This window comes from Panulirus ornatus, chromosome 51 (assembly GCF_036320965.1).
Source record: "Panulirus ornatus isolate Po-2019 chromosome 51, ASM3632096v1, whole genome shotgun sequence".
In the NCBI taxonomy this organism is placed as follows: Eukaryota; Metazoa; Arthropoda; class Malacostraca; order Decapoda; family Palinuridae; genus Panulirus; species Panulirus ornatus.
Window position 1 is genome coordinate 5,580,006 of NC_092274.1, and position 16,500 is coordinate 5,596,505.

Here is a 16,500-nt window from a genome sequence, read left to right on the forward strand (position 1 = left end):
TATGACTGCATGACTGCAGCAGACAAAAACAGACTTTAAGACATTCTAAGTGTAAAAGGTGCAACATAAGTTAGTACCTGTACAATAATTAGTTGGCCAAGTAGATGTCTGATACTGTTAAATAAGATACCTTACAGGTGAGGAAGATCTAAAGAAAGAAGTTTTACATACCAGATTTTGCACTTGGGTATCAGAAGAGAACTTTAGCATACAAGACTAGATGGTATCAATGGTTACCAAGTATCAAAAAAAGGCAAAGTTTGAATTAATACATAACTGTTAACTATAAAAAAGAGAACACTAAAATGACTACTTGGGAATTTGTATATATAAAATTAGAAATTTTTTTTTCATGTATTAACAACTAGTTCCTCTGTCATGAGGGTTAATAGAGTTGATTTTACTTTTCCATAATGAAATTTGTATATCACTTAGGTAATCTGTGATTTCATAATGGCAAGAGAAGAAAGACAGCACTTCATATACTAATGTGTTGACAAGTAAAATCAATATTATCATTCTTGTATTTAATAGACCCATACAATTTTGTAAATGACACGCTCATCAAATATATTAAAAATAGCACGTATGATAGGAAAATCACTCAACTACTTGCCAGGAGCTAATGACAGGGTCCTCATATTCTATTCATGCAAGACTCACAGTCTTTGATATAGGAACTATTGTTAAAATTTCTCGTTTATCTTTAATCACAGGCGTGTGGTGCATGCAGAGTCATCTACAACCTTTTTAGTTACCAACCATCTTTACACCTTCAACTTTTCTGGTTTTAAAACCCAACACTACATCAACATATGTCAAAGGATTCTGTATGTTGATTTGATTATCAAGTATAAAAAGTAATTGTTAGATGTTCACACTGGGAAGTAAATACGGATGAGAAGACTGAGGACAGCCTCTACATTAAAGCAAGATATGAAGAAGCTGAAAAAAGGAGAGCAAAAGAGGAAAAGATAAACACATATGAAATAAAAAGACTAAAATCTTGAAGAAAAAGCTGGGACATCAAAATCTTTGTTAGACTTCTCAATGGGCTCTAACATGGCAAAATTCTCGAATAAATGTAATACTGTCTAAAACACAGTAAAATTCTTATCATACCTCAATACTATATATCATGCCTAATAATATATACTATAATAAAATATATCATACCTAATAATATATACTATAATAAAATATATCATACCTTACCTAATAATATAAAATATATCATACCTAATAATATATATAATACATCATACCTAAATACTATACAAACAGTTCATCAGGATACTTGTCTGGTTTTAAAAATCCAGTATTCAAAGCCATATTATAACTAGAAAAACAAAGACATGAAAAGAAACTATCAAAACCAACAAATATGGAAATACTTACATTTACGAAAGCATTTTTTCTATTTTGTTACAATAATAACAATTCCTTGTAGATTCTGATTTCTTCATGAATGGCAACAAAAACTGACAAAAATTTCAGTAACATATGACTAATTCTGTAGTCACCGGTTACTACAAAGGTATGAAATCATGACGTGGCAGTGATTCCTGCTTAAAGCTTTTGGGGAAGTGAAGTAATTCCATCACAAAATAAGTTAACATTATTTCTTAGGATACATAAAATGTAATCTACACACTAATAAATATTGCATGAAGAGAATAAGTAAAGATTAAGTCTGCAACTATTTACACATTCAGAAATACAGCCAAATGGAAGTACAACTAATAAAAGCCATGTTTAATGTCATATGGCAGACAGTATAATAACAATGAAGAAATAATAATAATCTAAGTTACTAATAGACATAAGATATTCATTAAAAAACAAGTTTATGTATTCAACACATGTAACTTACATCACTTAAAAATACTAAAAAATAATAATCTATTGCAACTTATATAAGTTATACATCTGGAAAAACAAAAGAATAAGTGAAGACAATAAATGATGACAATAAAACATATACAACATGGACTGATAAAGTAAGTCATCCCTCACCCACTTCCCCTTCCTTGTTTGACTTCATAATTTGGATAAAAGTCTTGCTCTTTCTAAAATACATACAGGAGTGCAAATAACATCTCTTAAGTTAGCTATGAATAGTTTATTCATGTCATGCTGAAAAAATGTCATCAAAATTACCTTAAAGTTGTGCATGTCACTGCAAGAGATGATATTCCCCAAAAAGTTATAAAACAACGTAGGAATGCTTTCTTAATGCTATGGAGAAATACTGTCCAAGATCTATGAAACTTGTACTACAGATATATAATAACACACTGCAGATTCAGGTTTGCACAGAAGTCTCAACTGCACGGAGGAATGTACTCTTGCATACAATCACAAAATAGAATATGAAAATTGTTTCTCCCACTCCTCACGTTCCATCATAGTACCAGTTTCTGTAATGCACACTATGGTTTTTTCCTCCATTACTCATGATTTCCAATGTTGCATGTAAATTCCCACTCTATTCTAATCATTCTAAAAGGTAGCAAGCCATCTTTCTGGATTTTCATCCCATATTCCTACTTTTACCTTAGACTGAAGCTTGCATGAGTGGACATTTCCTGGGAAGTAAGTGCAAGTGCCACACAACACTGCATGTTGATTGTGAACATATGAATGAACTCTTGTAATTAAAACAAACATGAAAAAAAAATTCAAAGTCAGTACAATTTTAAGCAACAGTGAATGATCATTATTAGTGATAGATCCCTAACAAGCGTCAGTGTCCCTACAGCAGACGGCCCAATGTATATAAGTACGTTGGACTTACAACCCACATTCTTACATTGTAACATCACATATAACCCAAAACTACAACATAAAATGAGTGAAAAGCACCCAAGTGAGGATCACGCTTTCGGGAAGAAGAGGACCTTGGAGGAAAAGTTGGGGATTCTGAGGCATTTGGATTGCCGGCTATATCTCAATGTGTCATTTCTTTAGTATGATTTTCTTTTTCTATATCTTAGCTGAAATGGCACTAGCAAATGAATGCTCTCAAGGACATCAGAGTAAGGGTGGGGGAGGGGGCGAAGGTTCTGGGAGTGTTCAAAAATGTGTGGAAGAAGAGAACATTATCTTGGAGAGCAAAAATGGGTGCTTAAAGGAATAGTGGTTCCAACAATGTTATATGGTTGTGAGGCATGGGCTATAGACAGGGTTGTACAGAGGAGGGTGGATGTGTTGGAAATGAAGTTTCAGGACAATATGTAGTGTGAGGTGGTTTAATTGAGTAAGTAATGAAAGGGTAAGAGACATGTGTGTTAATAAAAAGAGTGTGGTTGAGAGAGCAGATTAGGATGTGTTGAAATGGTTTGGACATATGGAGAGAATGAGTTAGGAAAGGTTGACAAATAGGATATATGTGTTAGAGGCGGAGGGAACAAAGAGAAGCAGGAGACGAAATTGGAGATGGAAGGATGGATTGAAAAAGATTTTGAGTGATCAAGGCCTGAACATAAAGGAGCATGAGAGGTATGCAAGGAACAGAGTGAATTGGAATGATATGGTATACCAGGGTTGGCGTGCTGTTAATGGACTGAAACAGGGTTTGTGAAACGTCTGGGGTAAACTATGGAAACGTCTGTGGGGCCTGGATGTGGATAGGGAGCTGTGGTTTTGGTGCATTACACAGGACAGCTAGAGACTGAGTGGGAACAAATGTGGCCTTTAATTTTTGTCTGTTTTTCTGGTGCTACCTCACTGAAGCAGGGGATAGAAGTGCTGTTACCTGAGGGGTGGGGGTAGTGACAGGAGTGGATGAGGGCAAGCAAGTATGAATATGTATATGTATATGTATGTATATGTCTGCATATGCATAAATGTTGATATGTATATGTATGTATATGTGCATATGTTTATATATTCATGGAGTTGATGAACCTCCTCTAAGATCCTGATCATATCTTCTATATTTTAATCTCTTTCAAAGGTAAGCATCCGGCTGCTGCTTCTCAGTTTCTCTGTGGAGACCAGTCCCTCAAAAAGTGATTGTTATAATACCTCCTTCTTCTCATGAAAGCTAAGATTTGGAAAGCACTCCCTCCTTATGTCTTTCCTTCTTTGCACACCCTTTCTACTTTTAGAAGTCAATATCTACACTCTTCATATCTTTCACTCAAGATGGTCTTTGGATGGAGCATGTTTTGCCTGTGCCATGTCCATCACTATAAAAAACATTCTTAATATTTGAAATAGTTCCTCTGAGTATTCAATATAATTCATTACATTCAAAACTATTCCTACTCCTGGAATATTAAATTGGTTTTAAAGGTCATCCTACCTAATAAATCTTTTTCCAATATCCCTAATCTTTTACAACATATACTTGAACAGTCATATGAATGATGTAATGAGTTATTTTAGTCAAATATTCTCCTTAAGTTTCTCAAATATTTTTTCTATAAGTACAAACAAATTCATGAACCTAAAGCATTCCACCAAATGGAAGTTTCTAACACTTCCAAGAGAGTGATTTTCCAAACTCCTCGCATGCAAACTTTTACTTACCTATGTGAATATTAGTATGGCTTTTCAAATAATCCCTTCTTATAAATCTTTTCCCACACATTTCACATTCAAACTGTTTCTCACCGAAGTGAATAAACCTATGCTTCTTAAGATTGTCTTTCCGAGTAAACAGTTTCCCACATTCCTCACATCCAAACTTTTTCACCCCTGTATGGATAAGCTTATGTATGTTAAGGTTGCTCTTCTGAGCAAACCTTCTCCCACATTCCTCACATTCATATTTTTTCTCACCGGTATGAATACTAATGTGGGTTTTCAGATCACCCTTTCTGATCATTCTTTTCCCACATACTTCACATATATAGCATTTCTCACCTGTGTGAATAACCTCATGCATCCTTAAGCTTTCCTTTCGAGTGAACAGCTTCCCACATTCCTCACATGCAAACCTTTCTTCGCCTGTATGAATATTTATATGGCTTTTCAGGTCATTCTTCCTACGAAATCTTTTCCCACATTCCCCACATTCAAACTTTCTCTCATCTGTATGAATAAGCTTATGCACTTTAAGGTGACCTTTCAAAGCAAATAACTTCCCACACTCTTCACATTCAAAATTTTTTTCACCCGTATGAATAAGTTTATGAGCATCGACATGGATCTTTTGAAGGAACCTTTTTCCACATTCCCCACATTCATACTTTTTCTCGCCTGTGTGAGTTAGCTTATGTTTGTGAAGCCTTCCCTTCACAGTAAATGACTTGCCACATTCCTCACACTCATATTTTTTTTCACCAGTATGAATAAGCTTATGTGCTTGAAGGTGGCTCTTCTGAATGAACTTTTTCCCACATTCTTCACATTCAAATTTCTTATCACCTGTATGAATAAGCCTATGCTTTGTAAGAATTCCCTTCTTAGTGAAGAATTTCCCACATTCTTTACATTCATACTTTTTCTCACCTGTGTGTACAGGCATATGCTTGGTAAGATTGCCTTTGAGATTGAACAGTTTTCCACATTCCTCACAAGCAAACTGTTTCTTACTTGTGAGAATAAGCTGATGTTTTTTCAGGTGGTCCTTGTTACCACACATTCTTCCACATTCCACACACTCTAATCCCTTTTCATGACTATATACAATAACATCCATCTTAAGCCTGTTTATAATAGACTGATTACATCAAATAAAACAAAATACCACAATCTGTTGTTCTTCACAGGTAAGATATGAAATATTACCTTTTCTCACCAATAACTTATTCAAAAGATGTGGCAGAGAATGGTCAAATCATCAGCACAACATAAGAGAGATACTGCAGTGAGTATATCACTAGCACATCTCGTGAAAGATACAGCAGTAAATGGTCATGAGAGATACCACAATGAATTGTTAAATGACATGCACATCATTTTAAAAATACTATTATCACTGATTAAGAGACAATGCTAAAGATGCTTAAATGACTATCACATCATTAAAGACACCATTGTAAAAAGAGACACAACTCAGTGACATATCATGTAAGAGACATTGGGGAGAATGGCTGGACGATAAAGCTGTGAATCCTCAAGTCATTATCATGAGAGAAATACTGCAGTCAATGGTTGAAATACAAACTGCAGTAAATGGTTATGAAAGATACTTTGGTAAATAGTTAAAAATATTGCAATAACTGATTTATCAAATTAGTGCAATGAATGACTCAAAGATACTGCAGTGAATGATGAAGTGTATTTCCCTGAGAAAATAAACATGTTTTTGTATCATATATACTACGCAAAGTAATTCTCACATGCAAATATTTTATTTTATCAGGTGTATACTAAATATTTCTCTCATGTATACATTTTATTTCTTATAAGATTTATGCAGTGTATTTCTCATGTGTGAATATTTCATCTCTATCCTCTAAGTAGAGCTTTTGAATGCTCATCAAAAAATATAAATGTCATCAAAATATATATATGTCACTTAAGTCACGACAGGAAAGAATGTTCTATGTTCCACACCAGGGTCAGCCGCGCCTGGGACAGCAACACCCAGAAGAGCTGAACTAATGAACACATGTAATTATCAACGTTTTTTTTGTGCCAATAAATTGGTGGATTTACCTTATGTAATGTATGGTAAAAAATGAAGTTTGACAATATTTCAAAGTAGCACCAGAACTGAGTACAGTCTCATCTACAGCAAATATTTCAACACGTTTCCAGCTCTTGCTACCTGGACATTCAGTGATGTTACTGCTACTTTGGTCACAGGCTTGTTATGGTGGGACTACATCTCTATCTGGAAGAGTAGATGATACTGTACTAAACATGCACATGTCCAAAAGTATCTACATAATATGTAACATCCATAACTGTGGATATATGATTTTTGGCATACTATATAAACTCAAGCTGAACATCAATAAAACGGGTAATCACAAAACATTTTCTCAGAATTTAACACAAAAGTATGAAGGGTTAAATACAAGCTATTCCTTATGATGATCTTTTATTAAACATATAAAACTACACACGTCATTCTCACAATTGCTCCTAATACACACTTAATCAACTTTCTTGGTGACTTATTTCCATGTATTTTTTGCAATCACTTTCATCCTCTTTACTTTTCTAATGAGGAAAGATACTGTTATCATCACCACAAGTATCCATATATTTTCTGAACAACCATATACAGTCTTCATATCTTTCAAATAATATACATCCTTCACATCACTTCAGCAACCATACACATGCATTCCCTGCATGTCATAAAAGGCAACTAAAAGGGGAGGGAACAGGGGGCTGGAAATCCTCCCCTCCAGTTTCTTGAATTTTCCAAAAGAGGGAACAGAGAAGGGGGCCAAGTGAGGATATTCCCTCCAAGGTTCAGTCCTCTGTTCTTAACACTACCTCACTAATGCAAGAAATGTGAATATGTAGGAAAAAAAAAAATATATATATATATATATATATATATCCCTTGGGAGAGGGGAGAAAGAATACTTCCCACGTATTCCCTGCATGTCGTAGAAGGCGACTAAAAGGGAAGGGAGCGGGGGGCTGGAAATCCTCCCCTCTCTTTTTTTTTATTTTCCAAAAGGAGCAGAGAAGGGGGCCAGGTGAGGATATTCCCTCAAAGGCCCAGTCCTCTGTTCTTAACGCTACCTCGCTAATGCGGGAAATGGCGAATAGTATGAAAGAAAGAAATAATATAATATAGTAGTGGTGATGTGAGAAGGAGATGGAGTGAGTATTTTGAAGGTTTGTTGAATGTGTTTGATGATAGAGTGGCAGATATAGGGTGTTTTGGTCGAGGTGGTGTGCAAAGTGAGAGGATTATGGAAAATGATTTGGTAAACAGAGAAGAGGTAGTAAAAGCTTTGCGGAAGATGAAAGCTGGCAAGGCAGCAGGTTTGGATGGTATTGCAGTGGAATTTATTAAAAAAGGGGGTGACTGTATTGTTGACTGGTTGGTAAGGTTATTTAATGTATGTATGACTCACGGTGAGGTGCCTGAGGATTGGCAGAATGCGTGCATAGTGCCATTGTACAAAGGCAAAGGGGATAAGAGTGAGTGCTCAAATTACAGAGGTATAAGTTTGTTGAGTATTCCTGGTAAATTATATGGGAGGGTATTGATTGAGAGGGTGAAGGCATGTACAGAGCATCAGATTGGGGAAGAGCAGTGTGGTTTCAGAAGTGGTAGAGGATGTGTGGATCAGGTGTTTGCTTTGAAGAATGTATGTGAGAAATACTTAGAAAAGCAAATGGATATGTATGTAGCATTTATGGATCTGGAGAAGGTATATGATAGAGTTGATACAGATGCTCTGTGGAAGGTATTAAGAATATATGGTGTGGGAGGCAAGTTGTTAGAAGCAGTGAAAAGTTTTTATCGAGGATGTAAGGCATGTGTACGTGTAGGAAGAGAGGAAAGTGATTGGTTCTCAGTGAATGTAGGTTTGCGGCAGGGGTGTGTGATGTCTCCATGGTTGTTTAATTTGTTTATGGATGGGGTTGTTAGGGAGGTGAATGCAAGAGTTTTGGAAAGAGGGGCAAGTATTAAGTCTGTTGGGGATGAGAGAGCTTGGGAAGTGAGTCAGTTGTTGTTCGCTGATGATACAGCGCTGGTGGCTGATTCATGTGAGAAACTGCAGAAGCTGGTGACTGAGTTTGGTAAAGTGTGTGGAAGAAGAAAGTTAAGAGTAAATGTGAATAAGAGCAAGGTTATTAGGTACAGTAGGGTTGAGGGTCAAGTCAATTGGGAGGTAAGTTTGAATGGAGAAAAACTGGAGGAAGTAAAGTGTTTTAGATATCTGGGAGTGGATCTGGCAGTGGATGGAACCATGGAAGCGGAAGTGGATCATAGGGCGGGGGAGGGGGCGAAAATCCTGGGAGCCTTGAAGAATGTGTGGAAGTCGAGAACATTACTTTGGAAAGCAAAAATGGGTATGTTTGAAGGAATAGTGGTTCCAACAATGTTGTATGGTTGCGAGGCGTGGGCTATGGATAGAGTTGTGCGCAGGAGGGTGGATGTGCTGGAAATGAGATGTTTGAGGGCAATGTGTAGTGTGAGGTGGTTTGATCGAGTAAGTAACGTAAGGGTAAGAGAGATGTGTGGAAATAAAAAGAGCGTGGTTGAGAGAGCAGAAGAGGGTGTTTTGAAATGGTTTGGGCACATGGAGAGAATGAGTGAGGAAAGATTGACCAACAGGATATATGTGTCGGAGGTGGAGGGAACGAGGAGAAGTGGGAGACCAAATTGGAGGTGGAAAGATGGAGTGAAAAAGATTTTGTGTGATCGGGGCCTGAACATGCAGGAGGTTCACGTGAAAGGAGGGCAAGGAATAGAGTGAATTGGATTGATGTGGTATACCGGGGTTGACGTGCTGTCAGTGGATTGAATCAGGGCATGTGAAGCGTCTGGGGTAAACATGGAAAGCTGTGTAGGTATGTATATTTGCGTGTGTGGACGTGTATGTATATACATGTGTATGGGGGTGGGTTGGGCCATTTCTTTCGTCTGTTTCCTTGCGCTACCTCGCAAACGCGGGAGACAGCGGCAAAAAAAAAAAAAAATCATTACACTTTGTTAATGTCTTCCGTGTTTGTGAGGTAGCGCAAGGAAACAGGCGAAAGAAAGTCCCAACCCACCCACACACACATGTATATACACACACACGTCCACACACGCACATATAGATACCTATAAATTTCAACATATACATATATATACACATACAGACATATACATATATACACATGTACATAATTCATACTCGCTGCCTTTATTCATATATATATATATATATATATATATATATATATATATATATATATATATATATATATATATATATAAATATATATATGATATATATGATAGGGTTGATAGAGATGCTTTGTGGAAGGTTTTAAGATTATATGGTGTAGGAGGTAAGTTGCTAGAAGCAGTGAAAACTTTTTACCAAGGATGTAAGGTATGTGTACGAGTAGGAAGAGAGGAAAGTGATTGGTTCCCAGTGAATGTCAGTTTGCAGCAGGGGTGTATGATGTCCCCATGGTTGTTTACTTTGTTTATGGATGGGGTGATTAGGGAGGTAAATGCAAGAGTTTTGGAGAGAAGGGCGAGTATGCCATCTGATGTGGATGAAAGGGTCTGAAAAGTGAGTCAGTTGTTGTTCGCTTATGATACAGCTCTAGTGGCTGATTCGTGTAAGAAACTGCAGAGGTTTGTGACTGAGTTTGGAAAAGTGTGTGAAAGGAGAAAGCGGAGAGTAAATGCGAATAAGAGCAAGGTTATTAGGTTCAGTAGAGTTGAGAGACAAGTTAATCCGGATGTAAGTTTGAGTGGAGAAAAACTGGAGGAAGTGAAGCGTTTTAGATATCTGGGAGTGGACTTAGCAGCAAATGGAACCATGGAAGTAGAAATGAGTCACAGGATGGGGGAGGGGTCGAAGGTTATGGGAACAATGAAGAATGTGTGGAAGGAGAGAACATTATCTCAAAGAGCAAAAATGGGTATGTTTGAAGGAATAGTAGTTCCAACAATATTATATGGTTGCAAGGCATGGGCTATAGATAGGGTTGTACGGAAGAGGATGGATGTGTTGGAAATGAAATGTACAAGGACAATATGTGATGCGAGGTTGTTTGATTGAGTAAGCAACGAAAGGGTAAGAAAGATGTGTGGAAATTAAAAGAGTGTGGTTGAGAGAGCAGAAGAGGATGTGTTGAAATGGTTTGGACATAAGGAGAGAATGAGTGAGGAAAAATTGCCAGAGGTGGAGGGAACAAGGAGAAATGGGAGATCAAATTAGAGGAGGAAGGATGGAGTGAAAAGATTTTGAGCGATCGAGGCCTGACCATACAGGAGGGCAAGAAGTATGCAAGGAATAGAGTGAATTGGAACAATGTAGTATACCAGGATCAACATGCCGTCAACGGAGTGAATCAGGGTATGTGAAACATCTGGGGTAAACCATGGAAAGGTCTGTGGGGACCTAAACTTGGATAGGGAGTTGTGGTTTCAGTGCATTACACATGACAGCTAGAGACTGAGTGTAAATGAACATGGCCTTTTGTCTGTTTTCCTGGTGCTACCTTGCTGATGAAGGGGGTGGCAGTGCTGTTTCCTGTGGTGTGGGGAATGAATGAAGGCAAGCGAGTACAAATATGTACGTGTGTATATATATGTACATGGCTGTGTGTGTATGTATATGTGAATATGCTGACATGTATATGTACGTGTATGAGGGTGTATGTATATATGTGTGTATATGAATGGATGGGTCTTCATGTTTCCTGGCACTAACTTGTTGATGTGGGAAATGGCAATCAAGTTTGATAAAATAAATAAATATACAGCAAGGGGAGAATCACTTTTGGTGAGGCTGTATCAATGGGAGAATAGTCTCATCAAAGAACTTTTCACTCCAAAGGCTGCACTACTGCAAGTAGTGCAGCCTTAGGATGCACAATCCTTTAGAAAGGTCCTGTATAACACAAGGATTCTTTCACATAATTGGTCCTGAGGTAATCATAAGTCAATAAAACTATATACATACAGCATAAAATGGATGACCTTGATTAAGTCATTAAGTTGCCCATGCTGCCTAAGTTAACATTAGAAAAAAGTAATATTGAATTAGGGTAAAAATTACAGAACGATGTAAACGAGTAAATTTTCCGTTTCAGAGGTTAAGTATATGAAAAAAGAGACACAGACCACTGTATAAAGAATTCGTGAACTATGAAAGATTACGATCAAGATTGAAGTTAAAGATAGTGATGTATCAGATTTTTGCACTGAAAGAAGTTGTGAAAGCCACGGTAAGAGAATGTCATTTGCAGCATACATGGATTTACAAATGACATAACATAAAAAAGGACTTTTAAGAGTTTTAACTTTCTATGTATGCAACAACGACATGTGAATGCTGTCATGAGGCCTTACGACTGAAATATTGGTGTGACAACAGGTAGAATAAAATGAATGACTGATATGAGGTAATTATGGAAAAGTGTCAAGATTGTAGAATGTGAATACGAAAACTTATTCAATTATGGTAAAATAAATGAACAACATGCCTTAACACATTATATTTGCCATAGTAAAAGTCTGTTTTCCCTCCACATCAAAGCTAACTTTGGGAAATGACTACTTTCATACTGAAAAACAATAAATACGGTGAAAGTAATATATCAGGGAAACTAAAGAGTTAATAGAATACATAATGCATAAGTAAAAAAATGAAAAAAACCTATGGTAGCCTTACCTAACCTCGCAAACATTCATGAATCATCTTAATGTACAGTACCGTTCTCAAAGTAACCCAATCAAATTAATGAATTTGCACCACCAATGTGGTGCCGAATGTCAAAAAAACGACAACACAGCAGCCATGCAACCCCTAGGAGGAGATACATAAAATTTTGGTATATTTCAGCAATCAACTCGGCTACAAAGTGAGGTTTTCATAGCTCCTGCTCGTATTTCAAAAGTGTATTACATACTTTGACATTAATCAACCACTCATTTTCCGATATGAATCACATAAATAGCCTTATATAGTGATGATATTAAAGATATAATGCTCCAAATTCTAACTGCAAATAATTAACAGCACTACACAAGCAGAGAACAATCAAAATTGAAAGATAGAGCAATGAAGACTTTTGCCAGGCAATTACCATCATTATCATCATCACGTCTATTTATAAGACAAGGAAGTGAATCTTTACCGATATGTTTCACATGTTTATGGTCGTGGGATGTAGAGCGATGGTCTTACTCATGGCCATCACAACGGCTCGTCATCCTTCCATCTCACTCTTGTCCTGTCTATGTCACAGTTCCACTGCTGCCCTCAACTTGCCACATCAAGCTACATACATATCTATATACATAAACTATAGCTTGAAGTCTGCCAATTCTCTACTTCTGGTGTGAGCGTCTGGTTTGTTTATGTTAGGTCAGCTGTTCAGGTAAACACAACTCAGGAACCAACCTTCCCTTTTCATATGAAAAAAAAATCAAAATCACATCTACGCATTATTACTTGTTTAACAAATAAACAATACATAAAAAGTATCTCAAATATAATTTTCTATTTTCAAAATATAATTAAACTACGTTATTCTAGAACCAAATTTATCCCGTTATTATGTATGAAAATCAATCCTGTCAACTTTTTCTCCTTAACAGTAGTTAGCACATAATTGCTCAATCTTCTTGGGAGAAAATCAGGTATTAGGAAAATTCATATTTTGATGAAAAATAGACCACGTAATTAAAAGAAAAAAGTGAAAAATATTGAGGTAATATATAGTTACATTAATAGTAGCATTAAATATGATGCTTCCCACATAGGAATCCAAAGAGAATAACAGACATGTGGTCTATGGTCATCTTCGTTCCATGGTACTTAATTAATTTCAGGTGGTCCTCTGGACTAGGGTCTGATGAAACTATACGAATGATCCGTGTATCGAGGCTGAAATGTGTGACACTATAATTTTTTTAAAGAAAAGTAATTAAGAAACGGAGAGGTAGGACAGGTGAAGGTAAAGTTGTGAAAAAGAAGGAAAGTGGGTAAGAGAGTTGGTGGGCGATACACCTCGCCATTCTTCGTCTGTTCCTTAGCGCTACCTCATTGTCGCTCGAAACATCGAATATATATATATATATATATATATATATATATATATATATATATATATATATATATATATATATAATGTTTGATGATAGAGTGGCAGATATAGGGTGTTTTGGTCGAGGTGGTGTGCAAAGTGAGACGGTTAGGGAAAATGATTTGGTAAACAGAGAAGAGGTAGTAAAAGCTTTGCAGAAGATGAAAGCCGGCAAGGCAGCAGGGGATGGTATTGCAGTGGAATTTATTAAAAAAGGGGGTGACTGTATTATTGACTGGTTGGTAAGGTTATTTAATGTATGTATGACTCATGGTGAGGTGCCTGAGGATTGGCGGAATGCGTGCATAGTGCCATTGTACAAAGGCAAAGGGGATAAGAGTGAGTGCTCAAATTTCAGAGGTATAAGTTTGTTGAGTATTCCTGGTAAATTATATGGGAGGGTATTGATTGAGAGGGTGAAGGCATGTACAGAGCATCAGATTGGGGAAGAGCAGTGTGGTTTCAGAAGTGGTAGAGGATGTGTGGATCAGGTGTTTGCTTTGAAGAATGTATGTGAGAAATACTTAGAAAAGCAAATGGATTTGTATGTAGCATTTATGGATCTGGAGAAGGCATATGATAGAGTTGATAGAGATGCTCTGTGGAAGGTATTAAGAATATATGGTGTGGGAGGAAAGTTGTTAGAAGCAGTGAAAAGTTTTTATCGAGGGTGTAAGGCATGTGTACATGTAGGAAGAGAGGAAAGTGATTGGTTCTCAGTGAATGTAGGTTTGCGGCAGGGGTGTGTGATGTCTCCATGGTTGTTTAATTTGTTTATGGATGGGGTTGTTAGGGAGGTGAATGCAAGAGTTTTGGAAAGAGGGGCAAGTATGAAGTCTGTTGTGGATGAGAGAGCTTGGGAAGTGAGTCAGTTGTTGTTCGCTGATGATACAGCGCTGGTGGCTGATTCATGTGAGAAACTGCAGAAGCTGGTGACTGAGTTTGGTAAAGTGTGTGAAAGAAGAAAGTTAAGAGTAAATGTGAATAAGAGCAAGGTTATTAGGTACAGTAGGGTTGAGGGTCAAGTCAATTGGGAGGTAAGTTTGAATGGAGAAAAACTGGAGGAAGTAAAGTGTTTTAGATATCTGGGAGTGGATCTGGCAGCGGATGGAATCATGGAAGCGGAAGTGGATCATAGGGTGGGGGAGGGGGCGAAAATCCTGGGAGCCTTGAAGAATGTGTGGAAGTTGAGAACATTATCTCGGAAAGCAAAAATGGGTATGTTTGAAGGAATAGTGGTTCCAACAATGTTGTATGGTTGCGAGGTGTGAGCTATGGATAGAGTTGTGCGCAGGAGGGTATATGTGCTGGAAATGAGATGTTTGAGGACAATGTGTGGTGTGAGGTGGTTTGATCGAGTAAGTAACGCAATGGTAAAAGAGATGTGTGGAAATAAAAAGAGCATGGTTGAGAGAGCAGAAGAGGGTGTTTTGAAATGGTTTGGGCACTTGGAGAGAATGAGTGAGGAAAGATTGACCAAGAGGATATATGTGTCGGAGGTGGAGGGAACGAGAAGTGGGAGACCAAATTGGAGGTGGAAAGATGGAGTGAAAAAGATTTTGTGTGATCAGGGCCTGAACATGTAGGAGGGTGAAAGGAGGGCAAGGAATAGAGTGAATTGGATCGATGTGGTATACCGGGGTTGACGTGCTGTCAGTGGATTGAATCAGGGCATGTGAAGCGTCTGGGGTAAACCATGGAAAGTAGTGTGGGGCCTGGATGTGGAAAGGGAGCTGTGGTTTCGGGCATTATTGCGACAGCTAGAGACTGAGTGTGAACAAATGGGGCCTTTGTTGTCTTTTCCTAGCGCTACCTCGCACACATGAGGGGGGAGGGGGATGGTATTCCATGTGTGGCGAGGTGGCGATGGGAATGAATAAAGGCAGACAGTGTGAATTGTGTGCATGGGTATATATGTATGTGTCTGTGTGTGTATATATATGTGTACATTGAGATGTATAGGTATGTATATTTGCGTGTGTGGACGTGTATGTATATACATGTGTATGTGTATGGGGGTGGGTTGGGCCATTTCTTTCGTCTGTTTCCTTGTGCTACCTCGCCATTTCCCGCATTAGCGAGGTAGTGTGAAGAACAGAGGACTGAGCCTTTGAGGGAATATCCTCACTTAGCCCCCTTCTCTATTCCTTACAAATGAGAGGGGAAGATTTCCATCCCCCACTCCCTCCCCTTTTAGTCGCCTTCTGCAATATGCATGGAATATGTGGGAAGTATTCTTTCTTCCATATCCCCAGGGATATATATATTCTTTCTTTTCTTTCATACTATTCGCCATTACCCGCAATAGCGAAGTAGCGTTAAGAACAGAGGACTGGGCCTTTGAGGGAATATCCTCACCTGGCCCCCTTCTCTGTTCCTTCTTTTGGAAATTTAAAAAAAAAACGAGAGGGGAGGATTTCTAGCCCCTCGCTATATTTATTTATTTATATTCCTTGCACACCTCTCACCCTCCTTTATATTCAGGCCCTAATCGCTCAAAATCTTTTTCACTCCATCCTTCCACCTCCAATTTGGTCCCGCGCTTCTTCCTTACATCTCTAACATATATATCCTCTCTGTCACCCTTTCTTCACTCATTCTCTCCATATGTCCAAACCATTTCAACACATACTCTTCTGGACTCTCAACCACACTCTTTTTATTACCATACCCTTTCAGTACTTACTTGATCAAACCACCTTACACCGCATATCATCCTCAAACATTTCATTTTTGACACATCCACCCACCTCCGTACAATCCTATCTAGAGCCCATCCCTCACAACCATATAATTTTATTGGAACTACTA

At 37.7% G+C, this 16,500-nt stretch overlaps 1 protein-coding gene across 2 annotated transcripts in view; it reads right to left on the reverse strand.

Moving 5' to 3' along the window:
- Nucleotides 1–512: 512 nt before the first annotated feature.
- LOC139764887 (uncharacterized) overlaps nt 513–16,500 on the reverse strand; it is a 34,699-nt gene continuing 18,711 nt past the window's right edge. Inside the window, exons 1-2 of one of the 2 annotated variants that reach the window (XM_071691940.1) lie at nt 12,739–13,658; nt 513–6,790 (exon numbers count right to left, since the gene is read on the reverse strand). In XM_071691940.1, the coding sequence (XP_071548041.1) occupies nt 4,529–5,650 (1,122 nt within the window). In that variant the 5' untranslated portion in view covers nt 5,651–6,790; nt 12,739–13,658 and the 3' untranslated portion in view covers nt 513–4,528. Of the gene's footprint in view, nt 6,791–12,738; nt 13,659–16,500 lie in introns of those variants that run through there. The other variant, XM_071691939.1, reaches the window with a different exon arrangement.